At 34.3% G+C, this 24,816-nt stretch overlaps 1 protein-coding gene across 1 annotated transcript; it reads right to left on the bottom strand.

Moving 5' to 3' along the window:
• Nucleotides 1–415: 415 nt before the first annotated feature.
• On the bottom strand, nucleotides 416–24,652 carry Dis3 (exosome complex exonuclease RRP44-like protein Dis3). Its single transcript, XM_089640098.1, has 13 exons — nucleotides 24,489–24,652; nucleotides 23,724–24,052; nucleotides 22,952–23,160; nucleotides 22,299–22,528; nucleotides 21,884–22,166; nucleotides 21,260–21,546; nucleotides 9,641–9,878; nucleotides 7,639–7,934; nucleotides 6,243–6,449; nucleotides 5,006–5,226; nucleotides 2,406–2,574; nucleotides 1,691–1,858; nucleotides 416–749 (listed from the first exon to the last, which is right to left on the bottom strand). The coding sequence occupies exons 1-13, from the start codon at nucleotides 24,540–24,542 to the stop codon at nucleotides 492–494; spliced, it is 2,949 nt and encodes a 982-aa protein (XP_089496224.1). The 5' UTR covers nucleotides 24,543–24,652; the 3' UTR covers nucleotides 416–491.
• Between the last annotated feature and the right edge of the window lie 164 nt (nucleotides 24,653–24,816).

Below are 24,816 nucleotides of genomic sequence, written 5' to 3'. Positions count from 1 at the left end.
AAAGAGCTAATACGGCGGGTTTCATTTATAACCTCCAAAATAATGAATTAACGACAGGAGGAACATAATGACAGCTTGTGCATGACAAAATTAATCAAGATTTAAGTAAGGTGTTTATGATTTGATGTGAAAAAAGACAGTAAATTACCAATGAATAATAATATTCATTATAAAAATGCATTTGGAACTTTTATGTCATATATATCTTTTGGTTAAAAAAATTATTACACAAAATATTTTATGCCTACGTCATATTATAAATCATAATGTGATTTGTAAAAAATATTTTTTTGTGTGTTGTTTATTTTAGGTTGGGCTAAGAATACCTTTTAAATATTGAGGAATAGAAAAAAAAGGTCAATAAAAATAATATTTATAATAAAAAAAATGTTTTTAATCTTTTATTTAATGTAACAAAAATATTATATTTAAGTTATTTATGCACCATTCAATAATAAGATAAGAAAATGTATCAATAAAGATGAATATATTCACTTCTTGCGTTTCTTTTTGCTTTTGGTTGGGGTTTCACTTTCAGAGACAGCTTTTTGTTTGTCGTCTTTCCTTTTGGGGGATTTATTGTTCCCTTCAGCTTCTGCGTTTGGAGAAACGCTGAATCCTGCAATGTACGGTGAAACCAGTTCGAAGACCAGTTTCTCGTGTTGGACATTGCTGGTGTCCAAGCTGAGCTGAACAGTCACGGGGTCGAAGGAGTGGAACACAATGTCGCCAAACCTCTGAGTGTGCTCCTAAGAGAAGATAAAAATATATTGTGGATCAACATTCAATGAAATTGTGGAACTATACACATTTTATTAGACATGGCTGAGTTTTCAACGATATCTATTCTACATGCGGCACAATGTATGTGCGTTAGTGAAACTTTATACATAACTTTTGCGACACGCATTTTGGGATAGCCGCTGATGAATCATGTATGCAATAGTTGCATAGATAAAGTTAAATATCTAATAAAACTGTGTAGCATCAAATTGCAGCAGTTAATAATAGTGATAAAACTAAAATTTAAAAATTTAGGCGTATTAGATCTATCAAAATATTTATATATAAAGATGCAAAAGTCGGTCATTTTGAATACATGTAGGATAACGAAAGATTTTTTTAATATTTATGTTGAGGGATCAGTAGGATTTATAGGCCCTGTTAGGAGTTCTACCGAGCCGAACCCTCTGATAGAAAAATATCTGGAGTCGGTGAATTATTTTCCCATTTGATCTCTGGTGAGTTGACGTGTTGTTCTTGTATTGTTTTGTAATTATTTTGCTTATATAATGCACTTGCATAATGTTGATTGACTAGATGATCATTTGTGGAAAAGTGTGTGGAAGGGTTTAGTTTTTCCTATGGGGAAGATTTAACCCGGACATAAAATCGGAAAATAAGATATTGTCACTGTATCCGGGCAACGATTTTACTTATTATTTTCAGGTCAAAATTTAAACAAATATGTTTATAAGGTGTCCTTGTAAAATACTTGACTCGGGCCATGTCAAGAGTCATAATAAGAGTATGTATGAGAGTATATATAAATGTGAATGAAGCAAGAAGTTTGCGCCAAGACAGAGTTATGTGTTGGACTATTCTCTCATATACCCCTGCGGAGAAACGGCGTGGTCGTTACTTAGTCCTTGTCCTTTACAGAATCACACATAAAATATACTCTACTTACATCTTCATTGTAAATGAATGTAGGTGCCTTTGGATTTTCTTTTAACTTCTTGCTTGTCAGGTACAAAACTCCTTCCAGTCCAAACTTGGGAATGAGAATTTGGAGGGCATTCTTCCTGACGAAAAGGATGTAACCTTCTTCACGCTGAACTTTTCCCCTAAAGAAGAGCTAAAAAAAGGCATACAAAGTCAATAACAATCACCTTTTAGATCACAAATTATTATAAGCAATAATTAAGTCTCCTGAAATATCCATACAAATTGAAAATATCTCTAGAGACGGGAATTGAACCCGCACCTTCTGATGTCCAGTCAGGTGCTCTGGACCACTGAGCTACGTCAACATCAGAAGGTGCGGGTTCGATTCCCGTCGGCGGCATTTATTTTCAATTTGTATGGATATTTCAGGTGACTAATTATTGCTTATAATAATTTGTTATCCTTTGTGCTATGCATAAGAAACCTTGTCTTATAAACATTAGTTTATCATTAATTTTTTTTTTTTTAAATAACCTTTTAAATCATATTTCTCAACATGACAGTAAGGGAGACAAAATGATTTCTATGGGACCTGTAAGAGGTGTTCCCAAAAGCAATAAATTTGCCTGAGGGGTTAAGGTAAATTTAATTGCTAACAAAAACTCACACAATATAATGTATAATCAGCGTTTAAAAAACAAGACACTGTCATAAATACAAGATCGAAGTAGACTTACATGGGTGTTTAGTGCAACAGAAGCTCTTCCAGCATATTGAGCCATCCTATTTCTGTAATTGAGGTTCTCACACAACTTTCCTGTAACTCGCTTATCTAGCAGCTCAGGATAAGTGCTGTCCGCTCCGATACATGCGGCCAATAGGCGATGCACTATAATATCTGCGTACCTGTAGAAAAACCATTGTTTAGTATTTTGACAGATGGAACATTGGAAATCTAATATCTTTATAGTTGGGATCCTCGGTTAGAAAAAAGGAACAGAGGTCAGAAAAATCAGAAATGAGATGGGTTGACGAGATGATGTCGGCTTCGGATGTGTAAGTCACAAAGAACAGAAAAAACTGGAAAACGTTTAGGGAGGTCTATTTCGAAGCTTGACCCCAGAAGATTTACGAAAAGAGATAATATTTTTGTTTATTAATAATTAGATAATTTGTATAGTGCCGTTTTTGTAAAAATCATTTCAAGGGTGCTGTAAAAATACAACTTCCTAGGCTCTATTTAATTATTTACAAACAGATACAGAAAACATACTCACCTTGGCAGCTCACTTCAGTTATTTACTAACAGATACAGAAAACATACTTACCTGGCAGCTCACTTCAGTTATTTACAAACAGATACAGAAAACATACTTACCTGGCAGCTCACTTCAGTTATTTACAAACAGATACAGAAAACATACTCACCTTGGCAGCTCACTTCAGTTATTTACTAACAGATACAGAAAACATACTTACCTGGCAGCTCACTTCAGTTATTTACAAACAGATACAGAAAACATACTTACCTGGCAGCTCACTTCAGTTATTTACAAACAGATACAGAAAACATACTCACCTTGGCAGCTCACTTCAGTTATTTACTAACAGATACAGAAAACATACTTACCTGGCAGCTCACTTCAGTTATTTACAAACAGATACAGAAAACATACTTACCTGGCAGCTCACTTCAGTTATTTACAAACAGATACAGAAAACATACTCACCTTGGCAGCTCACTTCAGTTATTTACTAACAGATACAGAAAACATACTTACCTGGCAGCTCACTTCAGTTATTTACAAACAGATACAGAAAACATACTCACCTTGGCAGCTCACTTCAGTTATTTACTAACAGATACAGAAAACATACTCACCTTGGCAGCTCACTTCAGTTATTTACTAACAGATACAGAAAACATACTTACCTGGCAGCTCACTTCAGTTATTTACAAACAGATACAGAAAACATACTTACCTGGCAGCTCACTTCAGTTATTTACAAACAGATACAGAAAACATACTCACCTTGGCAGCTCACTTCAGTTATTTACAAACAGATACAGAAAACATACTTACCTGGCAGCTCACTTCAGTTATTTACAAACAGATACAGAAAACATACTCACCTTGGCAGCTCACTTCAGTTATTTACTAACAGATACAGAAAACATACTTACCTGGCAGCTCACTTCAGTTATTTACAAACAGATACAGAAAACATACTCACCTTGGCAGCTCACTTCAGTTATTTACTAACAGATACAGAAAACATACTTACCTGGCAGCTCACTTCAGTTATTTACAAACAGATACAGAAAACATACTTACCTGGCAGCTCACTTCAGTTATTTACAAACAGATACAGAAAACATACTCACCTTGGCAGCTCACTTCAGTTATTTACTAACAGATACAGAAAACATACTTACCTGGCAGCTCACTTCAGTTATTTACAAACAGATACAGAAAACATACTCACCTTGGCAGCTCACTTCAGTTATTTACTAACAGATACAGAAAACATACTTACCTGGCAGCTCACTTCAGTTATTTACAAACAGATACAGAAAACATACTTACCTGGCAGCTCACTTCAGTTATTTACAAACAGATACAGAAAACATACTCACCTTGGCAGCTCACTTCAGTTATTTACAAACAGATACAGAAAACATACTTACCTGGCAGCTCACTTCAGTTATTTACAAACAGATACAGAAAACATACTCACCTTGGCAGCTCACTTCAGTTATTTACAAACAGATACAGAAAACATACTCACCTTGGCAGCTCACTTCAGTTATTTACAAACAGATACAGAAAACATACTTACCTGGCAGCTCACTTCAGTTATTTACAAACAGATACAGAAAACATACTCACCTTGGCAGCTCACTTCAGTTATTTACTAACAGATACAGAAAACATACTCACCTTGGCAGCTCACTTCAGTTATTTACAAACAGATACAGAAAACATACTTACCTGGCAGCTCACTTCAGTTATTTACAAACAGATACAGAAAACATACTCACCTTGGCAGCTCACTTCAGTTATTTACAAACAGATACAGAAAACATACTTACCTGGCAGCTCACTTCAGTTATTTACAAACAGGTACAGAAAACATACTTACCTGGCAGCTCACTTCAGTTATTTACAAACAGATACAGAAAACATACTTACCTGGCAGCTCACTTCAGTTATTTACAAACAGATACAGAAAACATACTTACCTGGCAGCTCACTTCAGTTATTTACAAACAGATACAGAAAACATACTCACCTTGGCAGCTCACTTCAGTTATTTACAATGTTTTTATTTGTACCTTCTAATGGGCGATGTGAAATGTGTATAGATGGGGCAGGCAAGACCATAATGGAAGAACTCAGCCTTGCCGACAGTGCCGCTGGCAAAATACACGGCTTGCATCATGCAGCGGGTGGCCAGGATTCGCAGCATCGTGTTGAAGAATGGGTTGTCGTGAATGACGGCTTCGTTGAGGGAATTGGCCAGGTGTCCACCGGTTTCTGTGAGAATTTCGAATCCCTGGAAAATAAACAAATAAAATAAATAAAGGAAAAAGTTTAATTGAATGTTATAGAAACATGCGAAATAAATTTATTTGTACAAAATGCATGTCAGAAGCTTCTTTGTAATGCGCCTACAGGTCTAAAGTGTCGAGAGACCCAAATTGGCATCCTTAGGCTGAGAAAGCAGTGGAGGTTTCCTAGAGACGAATTGGAATCACCGAGGGTTGTTAGTGCCAATGTTTAAAAATTGTACTTTGTGGAAATGAAAAAAAAATGGCTCAAAAGTGCAATAGAAATGAATCTTGTCTAAGTTTTAAATTCTCCAGTCGACTTTCTCGACCTTTTTTTCCAATGCCTTGCACCACAGTGGGAGGGATGGATACATACGTCACTTGTGACCCCAGATTCCTACCCATCCCTAATACCTATTTCATTTGCAGAACTTCCTCTCCTTCCATTACTTAAAAAGACCCACCACACAGGGTCCCCAAAGATGACATAGGCCCTGAGGGAAATTATTTTTCTCAGGGTCTCCTGTGTGGAAATAACGTACAATTTATTTTTTGAGAAGTGTTCGCAACGCTGATTCCAAAATTGCTCAATTGATCATATTTTTCGAATCACCTATAGTTTTTAAAATTATTTTCACTTTTCTTTTTTGGTACAGGAAAAGGAGGATTTCACTGCATAAAATAAAATTACATACATTCCAATTTTCGAAATATTAAAAAAACTAAATTTGGGCATAGGCATAAAGAATATCCCCCATATTCTGATAATTAGTACGTTTTTACAGAAAAAACATTAACCGAAACAGTAAAAAAACATTATTATTCAACAAAAACCAAAAGACCGTTCCCTAGTGACGTCCGGAATGAAGTACAGTGCGGGAGACAAGTGAGACGAAGCAAGCCATCAACGAACTAATAAACCATGTCCTTTCTATGCGTAGCAAGAGAAATGCGTTTGCACACCGACGTGTGTTTGCGTTTGCAGTTTAGTTATAGATAAGTAGTCATGTTTACAACTCACTCTATTCTGTCCTGCCTTAATGAGGGGGTCGAAGTTGGCCTGTGGAGGCTCAGGATGACGCCGCAGCATGGCGCACTCGGGGAACTCTGTCTCGATCTTCTGCGCCACCGAGATGTTGGCCAGCAGCATGAACTCCTCCACCATGGAGTTAGTCTCACGCATCTTCTTAGCTTCCACGTCTATGGGATCGTGGGTCTCTGAATCCACCTGAACAAGTTTGACAGCAGAGCATAATGATCAGAAAATAAGTGTTACACATTTGATATCTCGCTAATATAATCTGAACACACATTCAATTTGTTGAACTCCACATTATGTAATAAAATTGTTTTACAGGATTTTCAGCTTAAATTTCAGGCAGGAAAAATCTGCGTAAATTTACTGATGCCAGACAATGGCAAGTTTTTAGAGGTTTTCTGCCTACATGGTATGCTGGAGACAAGTAAAAATGTGTTTTTAAATATTTATTAATATAAATACCCAGGCTTTTATATTTTACATGGTTTACTGAATGATACAGAGAAAACAAGAGTTTTATGTTTAGCCCTTAGGATACGACCAAATACAATTGCGATTCCGTGAAATCGTGACTATCTTCAAGTGCACTGAAATGTGCAGTGTATCGAGCTAGGTTTTAAAAGTTTTAAACGCATTTCAGTACTGTCCATGAAAATTCCTATAAAAATACATGGAATAATATAAATTCGCATTTAATGTATGAGAAAAAAGAGAAAAGTAAAAGAAAAAAATCTCAAACCGGTTATTAGATTGCAGATGGCGTACAAAATAATATAAAGATTCATAATACATACAAGTAACATAAGAGGAAAATAAAAATACATGAATGCGATTGCAATAATAATATTGTGCTACATGAAAATATCATTCAGGTATCTCTTGAATACTGGTAAACTTATCTTAAATATGTCAATATTTGAGGTGAATTTGTTTCCAAGTGTGTGAAAGCGAAAAATATGTGCATGTATGTGGTAGTTAATCCCGGAATTTTTGTTGCAGGGTAATATATTTTTCCTAATTGTTTGATTTGGTACTTTAAAGTAAATGAGGTACAGGAATTCACAACCCTCTAGTTCGGAGTAAATAATTTTAGGCAAAAAAGTTTAGTAATTTATTTATCTATATATTTCGCAATTGTGTCTTAATTTTAATAAAGTATTTAAAGGTAAGGAAATGAAAGTTTAATTTAAAAATAAGCAATAGTTCTCAAGTGATGTATATATAAATATTTTAAAAATCATCCACTTTTTGGCACAGTTTGGGAAAAAAACACATTCAAACAACATCTTAAGAAAGAGAGGTACTGATGAGTATACGCTGCCACATTTAAAATTACAAGCGATACAAAGGAATGATTATTTATCAATTCAATAAATACCTGGAATCTAATTTCCATAGAAGCCAAAACCAGCGCGCCATTACTGATCCTCTTCTTCTTGAGAATCTTGGCAAACTTGTTGAGTGACCTCAGCGAGCGCGCGATAGCGTCGTTCTGTGACTTGTCGTCGATCTTCAGCTGCGCCTCCTCGTAGGTCATGGCGCTTCGCGACCTGATGATGCTCTTGTGGAACCTGGAACTGAGGATGTTGGCTTCGCCGTCCATCTCCCAGATGCAGGAGAAGGCGAAACGCTCTTCACCACCACGGAGGGAGCAGAGATTGGAACTCAGCAAGTCTAGAATGGAAAAATATAGGGATTAATGTCTGTTATTGCCTGTAATGGATGGAACATCCTATCACAAATTGTTTTTGACAACATTTTATTAGGACGCAATGGCTACGGAATGTCAAGGCTGCCATGTCATATGTATGCTGCATGTAACCCACTGTGCACATAATTAAATGTTTAGTTTTTATAATTCAAAATAATTACACACTTTTACAAAATATTAAGGCATTTAACTTCTTAAGAGGAAGTTACAAGCCAAAAATGTGCATATTATTGGTATACCTTATATCGTAGGTAATAGGCATTAAAATCGCTTGACAAACGGAGTCTAGTATCGTTCGATTTCAAGCAAAAAACTGGTTTTTATTTATTTTGTAAATTTTTTTTTTTTATTTAAAAAGAAAGACAAACATTCTCAGGTTACGAATAACCTGACAATATTTGAAAAACTCCTACTACCACCACAGTAAGCTGAAAATGTTGCTTGTGTTGTGATGGAGGACTTAGCCGGCCGAGGAATTGAACACACTACGCCTGAGTGGGACCCAAGCGCGATGTCAACTCGGTCACCGACCGATCATAATAATTTTATAAGAAATCAAAAAAGTTAATCAAGTGAAACTGTCACATATAATCTTAGCTATAACACTGTATTTTTTAAAAGTTGTTTCCTTTATGCGTTCATACATTTCTATTGAAAAAATATTTTTTTTACTATTTTGCATTTATATTTTTTTTTGAGTAATTTATTTTTTTATTTGTATTGTACTCAAGCGAAGCGATAGGAAAACCTTCAATTTATCTAAAGCATATTTTTTGGTATTCATAATGTACACCAATTTGTTATAAAGATTAATCAAAATAGTGATTTGGCATTAAGCTTTGCCTTAATGGCCTATGCTAAATTTTCACCAAGTCCCAGCTAATTCTTATTTTCGTAATACTTGTTTTTTGCACAATGTTGTATTTGTAAATTGTACCGTCTAATCAGATAATGTGTTTACATATTAATAAAAATAGTATAGATTTAATCTATATAAATAATCTTCTTTAAAAATAAAAATGTTCGTTTGTTCAAAATCTTAAATCTATAAAAGTTCTTCACTGATTGTTTTGAAATTTTGACACAACGTTGAATTCGAATTCGCGTGTGTATTTATATAACTATATTATATGGTTGTCACCGGTGACAAGTGAATACATGCTTGTTTTTAAAAACGGCCCATCTTTTGGACGTAAAAGCAACACACGGTATTGTTTTTTTATCGGCACAGACAGACTGAGCCATAGTAACGCGTGGCGGGTACAGCTAGTCTACAATAAATAGTTTCCCAGAATAGCTAATAATATTTAGAATAATGATTTCTTAATAGTATCCTTAACCGCACTTGCCTAAGGCATATTCTTCAAGAAGGGAGTATTTCTTATCTTTTTTTTTTTTCAATTTTTGGTCAAACCCTTTGGTTTTATAAAGGTGCAATTTTTAATCCTTCTGCTGACATCTTGAGATTTGAATACAAAGCATGTTGTGTTCTCTTTCTAACATCGTTTAGATCATATTTCTCACTAAGACAGTAAGGGAGACGTAACAATTTATATGAGATCATATGAGTTTTTCCCAAAAGCGAACAAATTAGCCCGAGGGTTTAAGGACACACAAGAGGTTAAGAATACATTGAACAACAAAAATCAATAAAATAATTTTTAAATACCTGGCACCATGTCAATTCTTTTGTCAACAAGGTAGACTGTTGTTGCCCTCAGTGCGGCTTCTTTGTCCATAGCATTACCAGGACGTATAAAGTGTGACACGTCCGCAATGTGCACTCCAACCTCAAAGTTGCCATTGGGCAGGTCACGGCAATGTAATGCGTCGTCGATGTCGGTACAGCCGGGCGGGTCCACAGAGCACACGTCGATGTGACGCAGGTCTACTCTCTTTGCAACATCCTAGAAAAAAATGCTGTTAATCCCTGCAATTTCTAGAATGGTGATGAAAAACAAAACGCAACAACAATATTATTTTAAATTTAAGTACCTGCCTATACAATATTGTTTACATGTAAAGCTGTTGCAGATTAAAAATAATAATTTCGGTTGTGACTCTATCCGTTTGTCTGTAACTCCGGTTTAATAAACTAAGAACTTTTGATTTGAATTTATTTTCAAAATTTTAAGTGTTAATTTGAAGAATTCTGACAAATGATAGAGTACTTACCTATAATATAATATTTATTTTAACTGAAAAATATTTAATTTGCCATTTTCAAAATTGGAACTAATTCAGACTCTCTGTGATTTTTGGGTTAGGTTAAGGGTTAGTTCTACTAATAACAATAATTTAAATACACAAAAAAGGAAAATAAATAAAATTGAACTGTTCATCGTAAGTAGGTACTATTATCAAGCGTAAGTAGTATCTATTGCAAATTAAAATTATGTAGATCTTTCAAGAAATACTGACCAACATAAAAGAGGAGGAAAATGTGGTTAAATTTGTTAAGTGACTAAATAGTGTAATTTTTAATTTTTGTATACTTTAATTTGCATGGAATTTTTATATAATGTAGCTTGTAACTTTATTTGCAGTTTATTATTTTATATTAGAACATATCTAGGCATTATGTTCAACAGTAAACTCACCTTAGTATGTCATATAAATAATATTATTAACAAGGCCCTAAAGACTCTTGGCTTTGTATTGAGAGCTGCAAAAGATTTCAATAATTTAGGAACATTTATTATGTTATATAAAACCCTTGTCAGATGCCAACTTGAGTATGACTGTACGCTATGGTCTCCATTTTTAAATGTTCATTCAGATAAAATTGAAAAGATTCAATGGAAGTTTCTAAGGTTTATAAACTATAAATTGCATATTCCTATACAAAACATTGATTACAATTACCCCTTGGATAAAATGTCTGTATTGAAACTTTCAGAAAGAAGATTAAGCACAGATTTAATACTGTTACAAAGAATACTACATTTTAAAATTGACTGTCCCGAATTACTTCAATGTATCAATATCCATGTTCCCAAAAAATCATGCCGACATTTCTTACCTTTTTACTTCAACAACTCCAGGACACTAGCTTACCAAAATTCTCCGATTCCGAGACTTTACAGTCTCGGAAACAAATATTCTGATCTGGGTGATTTATTTCATCTTAAAACTATCAGTATAAATGTTGTATATTCTGGGCCTGTTCCTACTTGCGTTTTCAAATCGGAGGCGGGTCCCGTTTTAAAATCTACTCTACGAAAGCAAATAATTGTGAATTCAATCAAAACATTTTATTTGCTCATACTTCAGTAGACGATTGTGCACAATGGACGACGATGAAGCTCTTGTTGTCATGTGGTACTTATAAAAAAAAAAAAGAAAAAAGTGAAAAGAAAATTTTGGGTACACCCAATCATAGCTGAAATATTTTCTGTAGGAACCCCTGTGTCGTTTTATTCCACAGCATAACTCTTTCATCGACCAGTGGAATTAAATTTTCGGGATTTATTTCCTTATCCATTATTATAGGTTTAATTTATTTACTTAACAAAATAACCAAATACCACCACACAGCGTGCCTGCTTCCTTGCCACTGGGAGCGGGCGGGGAGGGGTTAGGTTAGGTTAGGAGCGGGCGGGGAGGGGTTAGGGTGTGGCGGGGGCTCTGCCGGAACAACACGATTTGAAAACGGATGCGCTGCGCTGGCGATCCATCTGACAAAAAATGCCAAATCCGTTTTCAAATCGTGTCGGACAAGTGTGAACAGCTCCATACATCCACTACAGCCGCTAGGGCATCCGATTTTCAAACGGAAGTGGGAATGGGCTCTATCACTTTTATTCTTCTAGACACAAATAGACCTATATACCCATATAACTTCTTCGCTTCTACTATTTTGTTTTGTTGAATCTTTTAAATTCAATTTTATGCGTGAGGATTCTTAGTTCCTGTTCACATTTTAACGGTGACCGGATAAATCATCACAATGATAATTCATCACATCTTTAAAAAGTTATATAAAGTCATGGAAAGTGATGAAACAAAAACTTTATTAACTGGCTTAAGTAGGTTAGGTTAAGTTAAAAAAAAAAATAAAAAAATTTCATCATTTCTAACGACTTTATATCATTTTTTAAAAGTGTGTTGAATTGTCACTGTGTTGAGTTATCATGGAACCCATTTTAACTATGAATTTTGTTCTGTGTTTTTTTGCAACCTTTTTTGTCATTATTCTGTTGTGTTTTTCATTGTTCATATGTATTTTTTCTTAATATTTACATTTTTCTTTATTGTATTAATTTTTAAGTGTTTACTTTGATACAAATAGATAGTAATTTTTTTTTTTAAGAAAAACCTACTAGGGTGTGTAGTAAATAAATAAATAAAAATCGAGACTGGAAAGGATAAATGGCTAAAGCGCTATATAATTGCGTAATAATAGCATTGACAGCTGTTAAAGAGACCTGTTTTCGGACTTTTTGCACTGGGTTTAGCAGATTTTAGTACTACAAGTAGGTCTCTTTGACATCAGTGTAGTGCAGGCCATACGTAGGTATTACACAATATAGTATTTTTAAATAAAAATAAAATAAACCGTTAAATAAAGTGTTCTAATTTCAAAAGGGTGTCCAAATTATCAACTGGTTGATAAGCAGTCGTATAGGTAGGTACCGTTCATTCTATTCACATTAAATTAATTTTCTAGATACCAGGTAAGTAGCCATATTTTATTTTTTATACTTTATTCCAAATTTGAATCACTGCTAAAATAAAATCTTCAGGCCAGAGAAGTGTCAAAACTTAGTTTTGAATGGAATTATTTAAAATTATTATTATGAATAAAGGGGAGACTTAATGTCTTAAAATGAGCAGATAAATTATAATAAAAATTAAAGGAAAATTATAAAAACGTTAAAAAATGGCAAACACTTCAAAAACAAGCAGCATTGCTAGCAACAAGCCATCAAAATCATTGGGTCATTATGTAAACAAGATATTCAGACATCATAAGAAATCAACCAGTTCTTCGGTCAGTATGGACAGCGAACGATCCAGTGTCATTTTAGAAGCACCAGACGCAGGGTTACTTATTGAAGAAAATACGTGAGGATAATCATTTAGTAGTTTCAGTTATCAATTGCTCAAGAAATCAAGGTAAAGGTTACGAATTCCGCTTCACGGTAAATACGCAATATTTCACTTTCAAATAAATGGATTTAGCTATATTAATTCAAAACATGATTTATTATGTCGGGGGAGATGGAAAAATACGCACTTTTAATTTTAATTTCGTTTATTAAGTCACTTACGCGATATGTCACACGAGATTTCAAAGAAACAAAATAATGTGAAATTTGCCGGAACTACCACAACTAGTTATTTAACTAGCCAGTGCGCGGGCTAGGTACAGTACCTACCTACGAACTAATTCAGTTAATGAAAATAAAATCTTGAAAATATTAAATGAATATATATAACCTAACCTAATCTAACTGTGTAAAAATAGCAAAAAGCAAAAAAAATGCCCCTTTAATAACGCCTGCTCGCGTCCCCTTTAGAGTTACATCCCAGTTTTCAAATAGTATGTGGGCTACGCTAGGTTTGTATAGATTGGTTTGTGATTTAATTCTAATACCTATTTTCCATGTTCTAACCTAACCTAACCTAAACTACCTAAACGGAATACGTTTAATCACATTTTATTCTATTTGTTTGTTATACGGGTTATTTTATTTAATTATATGTTGATTATTTGTTATAAATAATACATTGACTTACATAATTAATATGGATTAATTATACACGATAATATTATTTATTTTATATGGCAATACTAAATTTTATTATTTATTTTATATGGCAATACTAAATGTTAGCAAAATTAAAATATAAAATGCATATTTTTTCGTCTCCCCCGACATAAAAACTTACCTTTCGTGATAATAAACCTAAATCTAACTGTTTGAATATGAAATATTACTGAAATTATAAACATGTTATTTTACGTTATTGATATTATTGCTTACTAGCAACACTTAATTTTATATATCTTTGGTTATTTTTCTATGGATATATTGTCAAAAAAACGCATCGACATGGCGTTGTATATTGTTTGCATCTAAAATTTTTAAGTCATGTATTTCAGTTTATATTGCTTGCCCCAACCTAATTCTTTCGGATTCGGATTCCCCGGCCCAAAGTTAGTATAAAGATAACTAGTTTTATTGTCAGAAAGCGTTCAAAATGGCCAGTTAAATTGTTTGTGCGTCGAAATTTTAAAGTCTTGTAATTCAGTTAATATTGCTTGCCGCCACCTAATTCTTCCAGATTCGGATTCCCCGGCCCAAAGTTAGTATAAAAATAACTAGTTTTAATTTTTAGGAATTTCACCCATAAACCGAAGCTTACCCAAAAAAACTACGCTTGATTTGAACTTAAATATCTCATAAAGACAATTATTTAAGTTGGGGGTTTAAGTAAAGATGCACAAAATTGGTTTTTAGAGGGTTAGTTTTGGTAATTTTAATAATTTATGCGTATAAAAATGGAACTTTAATGCATCTTTTACCATCTCCCATGACATAAATAGTCATTTCTTTCTTCATTAAGATAAAACCAAGTGCTATTTATATTTTTTTTGCATATTAAGTGTGCAGAGGAATTCGACAAGTTTATCTGACTTAATTTGAAGACTTCGCATTCTGAATTTCTACTGACATATAACATAATTCCCTTGAGCACTTTCCGTTTTACTCATAATAGATAATACGGAGGAATAAGAACAGGTTAGTAGAAAACGTAACTCATAATAAGGTGCATGCGTACTGCGTGTACCGGCTGTAATACCGCAGTATAGTGGTTGACCGATTTTTAAACTGCCCGACCCCCAGGATTAGGGACGTATTACTATCGTATAAAGACGGAGAAAGTGGTGGTCTAACATCAGCATGAATATTTATTATGAGTAAATATTTTAACCCAAGCAGTGTATGGCCCTCCTCACTGTATAGCTATACCAGCGCTGCAGCGGCGTATTAGGTAATCTTTATAAGTAAGGCTATTTAAGTTTTTAAGCTTTGAAAAAAAAAGAGATTTTTGCTGTATTTTAAATAAGTCAGGTTTTATTAACCCTAGATAACTAATCGCTCGTCGAGGCGACGACGCGCTACTCGGCGAAATTCGAAATCAACTACTTCCCCCCGCTCCCCGACCTTGACTCTTTCATTAACTTCCTAATTTGAGTAAACAGTGCAGCACGTGACGCGATTGCGGCTACACGCATACTAGGACGTGCCCTATAACCATCTCGTCGTCCGCTGGACGAATGTTTAGTTATAACAACAATTTTACTGTTAAGGTATGTACATTTATATATTCTTATATTTATTGTTAATGTTGGCGAATCTTCTATAATAGAAGCTCCGGTTCCATCTACGTCAAACGTGCGTAAAATTTGCTACCTGTGTACATCCAAGGCCCGGAGGATGACCAAACACCATTGCACCAGATGTAGAAAGGCTATTTGTGGTCCACATAATGTTGACATGTGTGGTCACTGTGTAGACTGATATTAATTTGTACTTAATTTGTTCATTATAAACCCCACTTTTGTGCCATGTAACAAGTTCCTATCTTAATTAAATAGTTTTGATTTATTTCTAGTGTTTTATTGCGTAGTCCACTCGACGAAAGTGTAGTTACAATGAAACAATGAAAACAGTTTAGTTATCTAGGGTTAAATATTTTCGCTTACGCTTATTAATCATGACCGTTTTAAATATTAGGGCGCTCCTTCTATCATTGGTATTTACATATTTCCCCTTTCAAAACATTTTCAGTGCTTCATTTTCATGCTTATAACGGAGCCTTAATTAAACTTATGGAAGCTTATTTGAATTCTAGGGAATTTCCAAACCAGTCACAGCCACAAACCAATGCACAAATAAATCATGAGGTTGTAATAGACGAGACAAACGAAACTGATTTACTTGAAACCACATTAATCAACAATCTGGACGGAGATGACATTGATGAAGGAGAAATATTATACTATGAACAAATCGAACCAATGGAATACATACAGTTCCTTCCGATTGCAACAGAAAAAAGGTATAACTTTAATAATTTAAGAAGGATCATAAATTTTAACATGTTATATCAAAAACATAATACCAGACATCTTATTTAAATTATAACAATAAACAGGGTTTTTCAAGCCCTCTAGGCAAGAAGCATTGTTGCCAAGAGAGAGAGAGTGTGGCAGATTGAAAAAAAAAGGGGCAAATAGAAAGAATAAGCAGACGCGAAAAAATAAACCATAAGAGCAAATCTCTCTCATAATGGTTTCCAGACATCAATGGAAACAAAAAAAGAATATTATTGAAAGATAATTTTTTTTTTAGGTACAAGGGACAACAGTTCACCATTGAAGAGCTACCAAAATTCTGTGAAAAATTAAACAGTCTGGTTGAAATGGTAAAAAATATCCAGGATGATTCCACTTTGTTTCCAAGGTAATGCCATTCTTCCATAGGAGATGCAAGTATCCGATACTCAATGATTCAAGTACCGTGGTGACTACCGCCATACACCTGGGTGGAGGTTCATATGCACACGTTGTCTACATTTTGTACGGCACGTTGTCAAAAACAAAAACACACATTTCATTAATTCCCCAGCCCAACGGCTTCGCAGGCTTGGAAATAGATTCGGTTTATCGATATTTTCATTTACTCCTTACTAAAATTTAAATACAAAATTCTAACATTTTGTTTCGTTAATACTATAATTAACTTGGTTATAATGATCACAGGAATAGTGAGTTCACGGCTATAAAGAGCAATTACAAAATGATATTTTAGTTCAGCTTTATCTTCGTATAATTGTTGACTTTCATAAAGATGATGATTCACTGATATACCGAGCAAATAATTTTGTCAATACAATTTCTGAATACTGAAAAGTCTGAAAAAAATAGTTGGGAATTATTCAAGAATTTCCTATCAGTTTCATATTTTCATGGCACTACCTGTGTAAGATTGGCTGTGTGAACCATTGATATTCATTAGACACAATATAAAATTGAAAAATAAGCTCAAATTTCGCACGACAAACAGGCCGCAACCTACTAAAGGATTTTTTTTTGTTAAGGGGGAAATTTCATGTTAGTTAAACCGGTTCTTCAAATATGGTTCCATTTAGTAAATGCAGCGTAAATTAACCTGAAAATTCTATAAAAAAATGTTCTCACCCAGGGTTGTCAAGAATTTAATATTTGTATGTTTTTTACAATAAAAAAACACACAAATATTAAATATTAAATTACCCCAAACATTTTGATTTATCTCTATAGGCAAGTGGGCCGTATGAAATTGACATGCGGGCCACAAGAATTGGGCAGCGGGTTGTGCATCACAGTTTGTGACATGTCAAATTTTACAGCGAAAAATCAGAACAATCAAGCAAGCTAGTTATTTGTGACATGTGCGATTTTACAAGCGGTGGGTACAGTACGTACAAGGTAGTGATAAGATAGACAAGTTAGTGATATTTTTCTTGGAAGCCTTGAACTCGGTGATGCGTCATTGTTTTGAAGAGGAAATTGAGAAGCATGAAATCGAAATCTTTAAAATAATTATTGATAGCAAATTTGAGTAGTAAAAGCGTATTTTTGTAATTATTTTTTAATAAGTAATACCTATTTGTATTTTGAAAATATACTGTAAAAATGTATGCATATACACTATGCAAATGCATTAATATATTGATAGTAGAGGCATTTAAGTAGGTACATGGGCATTTGGATATAACGATTAACGGCTATAAGGGTCAAATTTAGTCGGTCCCCTCGTGCTAGTTATAACCAAGTTTGACTGTATTATAACAATCTGTAACTTATTTTTTATGTACATTTTTACCATAAACATTACTTTTTCTTTTAAATGCTTCCGACTTTCACCCTACAGGGGTGTTATAGGCCATCATTTCAAATTATGGAGAGATATTTTAATTTTGTTTAAATTGGCAGATTTCAGAATTATATGGAATTGGAATATGGTCGAATTCAGACTTAGAAGAGACAAGATGTTGAATGGAAGGGAGTTAATTTTAGATAAGGCTTGATGTAAGAGAGGATATGATTTGTTTATAGAGGGTTGATTTTTGTTATTTACTGTAGGCAGATATCAATACTTTTTCTCTTCTCTTTTCTTTGTATTTGTTGTACCCAAGAATATTTTCATTCATTTTGTTCCCCTCTTATTTTTAAATTCTATTGTTTGCTATAGTGCCAAAATGGATAAATTGAATTGCACATCCCATTCATGTAGCTGGTAATTTAACTATTATTATTATTTCGTTCATTTTACATTTGCAGTAATGGAATTTATTAAGATTTATTTTATGTAAAAGCCCTAAGGGTGCAATTAATTCAACAGACTTTGTAAACTTATTGGCGACGCCATCGATCGGCCCTACTCACGTCGTTGAGACTTTGACTTTTGGAACACCAGACCCTTTTTGAGGGAAATCAAAAATGAACTCTAAAGTGTTTCAAGTGCAAGCGATTCTGTTAACATTTTGTATGCACTTTCTCATGGCATATAGGTTTAAATCGAATATAAAAAAAATCCAGATTGAGCAAAATTCCAATGTCTGCAGCGAATGAACGGTTTGTCAGCGGGGAATAAATTCTTGTCACTGGTGCACGAACGGTTTTCCAGTGGTTAAACATGGCTTCACTTGTATTAGATATTTTGTTAACAAAGAATGACAGGATAAAAAAATTACAGCTCCAGCAACTGTTTGGTTGTGAGTGAGGTTATGAAAGCATTCTAGTTTTTTTATGTCAGTTTGAACATTATATTTTTATGCCAATAGACATCTGCAAACAGTGCTGGAAAAAGAGGCAAAAGACTTGGAAATCTTGTACTCTGAGATAAAGTGCATTCAGACGACCATTGAAAGAGTGCAGAAACAAAGAAATTTAATAAAGATCGGGAAAGACGAAGCTTTAGAACAATTAAACAGATTGGAAGATGAAGGTATGTATTATGTTATTTTAATTGAAGATAGTTAAATTCTTATACTTCCTTGTGTAAAATAGGACGCACAATGCAGGTCGTGAATACTTTAAGATTAATACACTTAAAATTAGAAGGCAATTGACTGACCTAATATGTTTGCATAAAATTATCTACGGCCATCTTGATACCTCATTATGTCTTAGCAATATTGAAATAAATGTCCCCATTTCCCATTGTTTAAGACACCATAGCATTTTTCACCCGAATACATTAAAAAATAATATCACCTATTTTAGTCCTCTGACCCAAATCTGGCGACTGTATAATAAGATTGAGTGTGCTGAAGTAGATATTTTCGACGATAATCTATATAGATTCAAAAAAAAATGTTCTGCTACTGCTAAATAATATGTTAAGATAATTATATTATGTATCCAGAGATGTGCTTTATTTCAAATAAATCCATTTCAAATGGAAATGCAAAATGCAAAATGGGTATTTTCCATTTTGCATTTTAAATGCTTTTTTCAATGCATTTTCCATTTTAAATGCTTTTTTGCAACATTCTTCCTACTATCTCCACTCATCATTTTTTCATAAGCCCCAAATATCAGTCGGTCCTCAACCTCGCTATGAGAGATAATTTACATTTGTCAAGTTGCTCCCTGGTAGGAGCCCTGGCAATTGAGTGATACCATTACAAAAAATACTGATTCAAATACTGAACATGGGGCCATGACGCTGTAATATTAAATGTTAGATAGCAGTTTCAATGTTTTACGTTGGCTACATTAGTCCCGCACAAATTTGTTGTGGTTTGATAATCTGTAGTTGCGGTGTTTTTGGATTTACCATCATGTAATATGTTTGTTCTACATTGATGTCCATTATTAAATGAGAAAATTGTTTAAAAATTATATAATTATTTTAATTGTTTGACCTGAGAAACCATTTTGCATTTTCAATGCATTTTGAAAATAGGTATTTTGCATTTGAAATGCTTTTCTAAAAACCATTTTGCATTTTCAAATGGAAAAGTTTTGACCCATTTCCATTTTGCATTTCAAATGGTTTTGGGTACCCATTTTGCACATCTCTGTATGTATCACTGTAACTCTTGTGTCTCTTGTCTCTCCTAGTATTATTTGTCATTTTACTGAGCTTATGTATAATTTTATATTATTATTTGTTTGGTTTTTTTAATTGTACGTAACCTGTATTCAATTGCATATTTACTTGTATGTTACAGTATATAATTTTTTGTAATTGTAGACTTTTGTCTGTAAATTAACTGAGTTTTTGTAACTGGATAATTCTCACGTAAGTGAGAACATCTGTAAAAACCCAGCATAAATAAATAAATAAAATGATTGCAGAAGTACGAGAAATCGAAAAGTCAATAGACATAAGAGACCTCCCGCTATTTAAGTCTTGGGAAAGAACAAAACGCTGCAGAACTCCAGAGTCTTTTGAAAAGCTTTTAAGTGATGTCCGTGTAAGAATATTAATAATAATATATTTATATTTCCCTATTCTCTACAAATGTGGAGTGTAAACTTAATAACAAAGGCTGCTTGATTTATTTCAGAGGAATCAAGAGGCTCTGAAGAATCTAGAGTTTCTTATACACAATAGAAAGAAAAAAGTCAATTACTTTAAAAGAAAAACGAAAGATGATTCAGCTCTCGTCAGTGCCATTGCGACTGGTAAGATTTTTGACGTATTGAATTTGTGAAAACTAAAATGACTGAAAATTACAAGCTGGAATACTACAACAAAAAATAACAACATTTCAGGACAGCCCGCAAGTTCAAGTCAAAAACCGTCCATTCATTTTGGCACTGACAATAAGACATTACAAGACTCAAACTGAAGAAATCATTTGAGAAAGATCAACTATACATAACAAAAGTTCAAAACATAAAAGAAATTGAATTTTAAACAGCTAAAATTAATGAAGCTCTGCAGGCGGCAGTGAAGGTAACATTAAATGGGAAGAAATTAAAGGATTACCCTTTTGAATCTCTCTTCACTGACATGAAATATATCAAAATCAGAAGTGACTCTCCTAATCAATTATATGTATACCCGAGATGTTTTCAAACAACCCTAAAACCCGGCAGAGTTCTTGAACAACCCCACAGAAGTCTGAAGAAGTGGGTGGCGGCACACCCTAGATTCCAAGCTGCAGGGAATGAAATCTGAGCATGCCCAATAGAAATTTACTTGGGTAACCACTTGGGAACACACAACTTCTCATCACAATACTAAATTTAGAAAAAAGAAATCAATTAACTTACCTCGTCGGTAATCACCCAAGGAAGTTTAGGCAGGAAGCTAAGAACAGCTTCGCTGAATTTACTATGAGGGACATCATGCTCCAATAGAAGCACTTCGTTCTCAGTCTCCTTGTCTCCGATTTTACCCAGAGCTCGGACAAAGTGGCCGAGGGGATAACGAGAACTCCTGGGCCAGGAGTCTATGGCCACAATGATCCTCTGAGAGGCCAGTATCTCAGATTGACGGGTCTCTATTCTCACTTTGGGAATCTTACGCTCGGCGGGAACAAAAAGGTGACGAGTGTTGCCTGAAAAGAGAAAATTGTTAACATAAGTTATATTTTATTTATCGCTGTTTTAATAATAATACAGTACCTAGGTACGTATATGACATGAGTAATTGTTTTTAATGAATTACATACCTTGGAGGTATTTTGAGCAAGGAAAGCAAAATTGTGCAAGAGTAAAGACTTAGGAGATGCCAGCTTTTAAAGTAGACCTATCCATGTCAACAAACAAGGCTACCATTAAGATTAATAAACAAAACCAAATAATCTTCACTTAGATGCAATTAATCATGTGTTTTAAGTGGCAACAAGTTGCCAGGTAGCAACTACTTGAATTCCATAAACTGTAAAAAAATACCTTTTATAATGCTAGGCTGTAAGATACCGCAGTACTGCCTCCACTTTCTTCTGATAATACCGACTACCTTCCCCGTGGGCTGCTTCTCCACCACCTTCTTCTTGCTCTTCTTCTCCTCAGGCAGGATGAGCTTCTCGTCTTCGAGGATGTCTCCGGGATCCTCCTCGGTATCCTCCAGGACTATTTCACTGGGGCTGGTCCACTCCTCTTCAGGAAGAAGCTCTAGTGCGACAATGTCTCCGTCTACCGAGCGATTCAGACCTATACGCCCTTGCACTAGGATCTAAAGTGGTTTGTTTTATGTATTAGATAATAGAATAATATCTTTTTATTTATTTATTATTATGTATAAAAGATTATTGTATTCATTGTAATATATGAAATTAAAAAATAAAAATAAATAAATTTCACTCACAAACTTATCATGGCCCTCCACATTGACGGACCCTTCGAGGAAGTTGTCTCTGGAGGCCATGAAGGATCCCTGCAGCAGTTTCCCACTCTTGATGCCCTCGTGGACCTGGGCCGGAGTCAGGTGTGGTGGGAACAGAGACTCTTTACTGCTGTCTTCCAGGACAAAGTCTCGGTGGGACAGCTTGTCCTCCAATCCCACGCAGCCGATGAGAGTTGTGACGTAGTTTCTCACTGTGAAGAGCGAACAAACCATTAAAAAAGTAAAAGAATTGTATTAAGGACATTATGATACCTAAATATTAAAGATTTGCGATCATTTTTGCTACTTGAAGGAGAAAGACCCATCTCTGTATCTGGAGACATAATATTGATAGATTGTCAAGAAGTTGAGCATGAATCAATCTCATTGCCAGATATCTCATCTTAATAATTTGGCTTACCAATTTGTCAGATTTTAGGCGATAAGAAAGCTATAGAATGAAAAAGCATAAATAACCTATTCCTTGCTGTTGAGTTATGCATGAAAAGCATAACAGAGCATCCATACATATCATAATGTGACTATAAACATACTGCATTGAAACAAAAACAAAAAAGGGTAAAATTATTTCAGAATTTTTCAGCCATTCAAAACAGTTTTGATTATTTTTATACCATTGGTAACGATGATCCCTTCTTCCTTGGCTTTCCTCAAGTTCTCTGCGTCATCAGTTATCAAGATAACCCTTAGTTTCATGTCCTCCTTGACTTTGGCGGCCAGACTCAGCGATATGTGTTTATCGTACCAGGTAGTCGCCACCCGAATAGCCCGGTCATTCCGATCATTGGCCGATTCCCCCGGTAGCCTTTCCACATAGGTATCTCTAGAAACAAAATATAAAAGTAATGTATATAAATACTCTCATGAAAGTAAATACTTAAAGAATACATTCTAAAATCTGTCGAAAACAAAGATAATGGAATACTTTATTAACTTTGGTCGGAAAGGAACAACAGAATGCTGAAGCTTAAGCTCTAAACAAAATCAGTAAAATAAACACAGCCACCGCCATCTTGTAAAGATGGCGTCATAAGCCATCTTGTAAAGATGGCGGTAACACAGCTATTTTGTTTTTCAAATATGGAATTGTATCATGTCCTTTGTTTCAATAAAACTCCATATATTTTTTCAATGTAACCAAGGGTGACTCGGCAATAGTAACCCTTTTTTTAAGCTTATGGTATTATAATTTACATTCAAATGAAAAAATGTAATATTAAAGTGCGTAAAACACAGATATTCAATAAGTTTTGAAATAGTTTGAGCTTATGAGATACAAATTAATGTTCATCAAAGAAAGTGCCACACAGCAAAAAAAAAATAAGCTAGAAGAGACTCCATGATTACATGATTTCTTATTAAATTGTTAGTATAAAAATAACTGACTTGTGATGTTCATTGATAAATATGTAAAATTTCCGCCTCGGATTCTGAATGATATCTTGAAGGCGTTTATAGACAGTGGTGCTGCGACGTTTGACTTCACTCACAACCGTGCTCAAGATAATAATATTGGTCAGCACATCCTCTTCCAGGATGTCAATCTGGTTCAGGATAATGTTGGTGTCGAGCACAATGTAGTGGGGGAAGGGGTAGGCTGAGCTTATGGACTTTGGAGAGCTGTCCAGAACCAGATCATCATCATTGTGATGGCAGATTGAACACTTGTGGGAACCGCACCATAAATCATCGCGCAAATAATGTTCGCGAACAATCTGTAAAAATAAAGTGTAAATGCTAGACAACTATAATTCAAAAAGTTTTTTTTTAAGACGTTTTTCCCGGGTTATGAATAACCTGACAATATTTGAAAATCTCCTACAACCACCACACTTAGCCAGCCGAGGAATTGAACTCCCTACGCTTTGGTGGGACCCAAACGCGATGTCAACTCAGCCACCGACCGGGCTCATTTGAGTTTTGATTTCTACACAAACACCGGTTTTGAGGAATAAATTGAATATCTGACAAGAAATGTTAAGTGCTTCATTAATTTCGACAGACTAAACTGTTAAATAAATATAATTTAAAACAATCTTTACGAAATACGGCGATTATAATTTTGATTTCTCCAAAATAAGAATGCCTCATTTTCACATAACCTGCAAACGTCAATCTCAAAACTAAGATAAGCTGTCGATTATTATTTACCTTTAGAACATTTCCTCGCTTCGTTATTGATAGAAAAGTCTTTGAAGTTAGCATTTTAACGCTATTGATTATTTAGTATATAAATACGGTAACAAATCATGCCAAAGAGACGTTCACAAAATAATATGCGCAAACAAACGTCAAAAGTAATTCAATTTTCAATACAAAACACAAATCCACAGAAAACGTTTTCGACGTCTTCGCTTTTACGAGAAGCTAGAACATCGTTCAATTTACGAGGTGCTAGAACCAATGGAACATTATAAATAAACTATGATTGGTGGAAATATTCGTCACCAACCAATCATGAGACAGAAAAAATTCTCAT

Source organism: Hesperophylax consimilis, chromosome 15 (genome assembly GCF_061612785.1).
Source record: "Hesperophylax consimilis isolate HC1 chromosome 15, BYU_Hcon_1.0, whole genome shotgun sequence".
NCBI lineage: Eukaryota > Metazoa > Arthropoda > Insecta > Trichoptera > Limnephilidae > Hesperophylax > Hesperophylax consimilis.
Note: the sequence above shows the minus strand (reverse complement) of the source record. Positions and strands in the feature narration are given on the sequence as shown.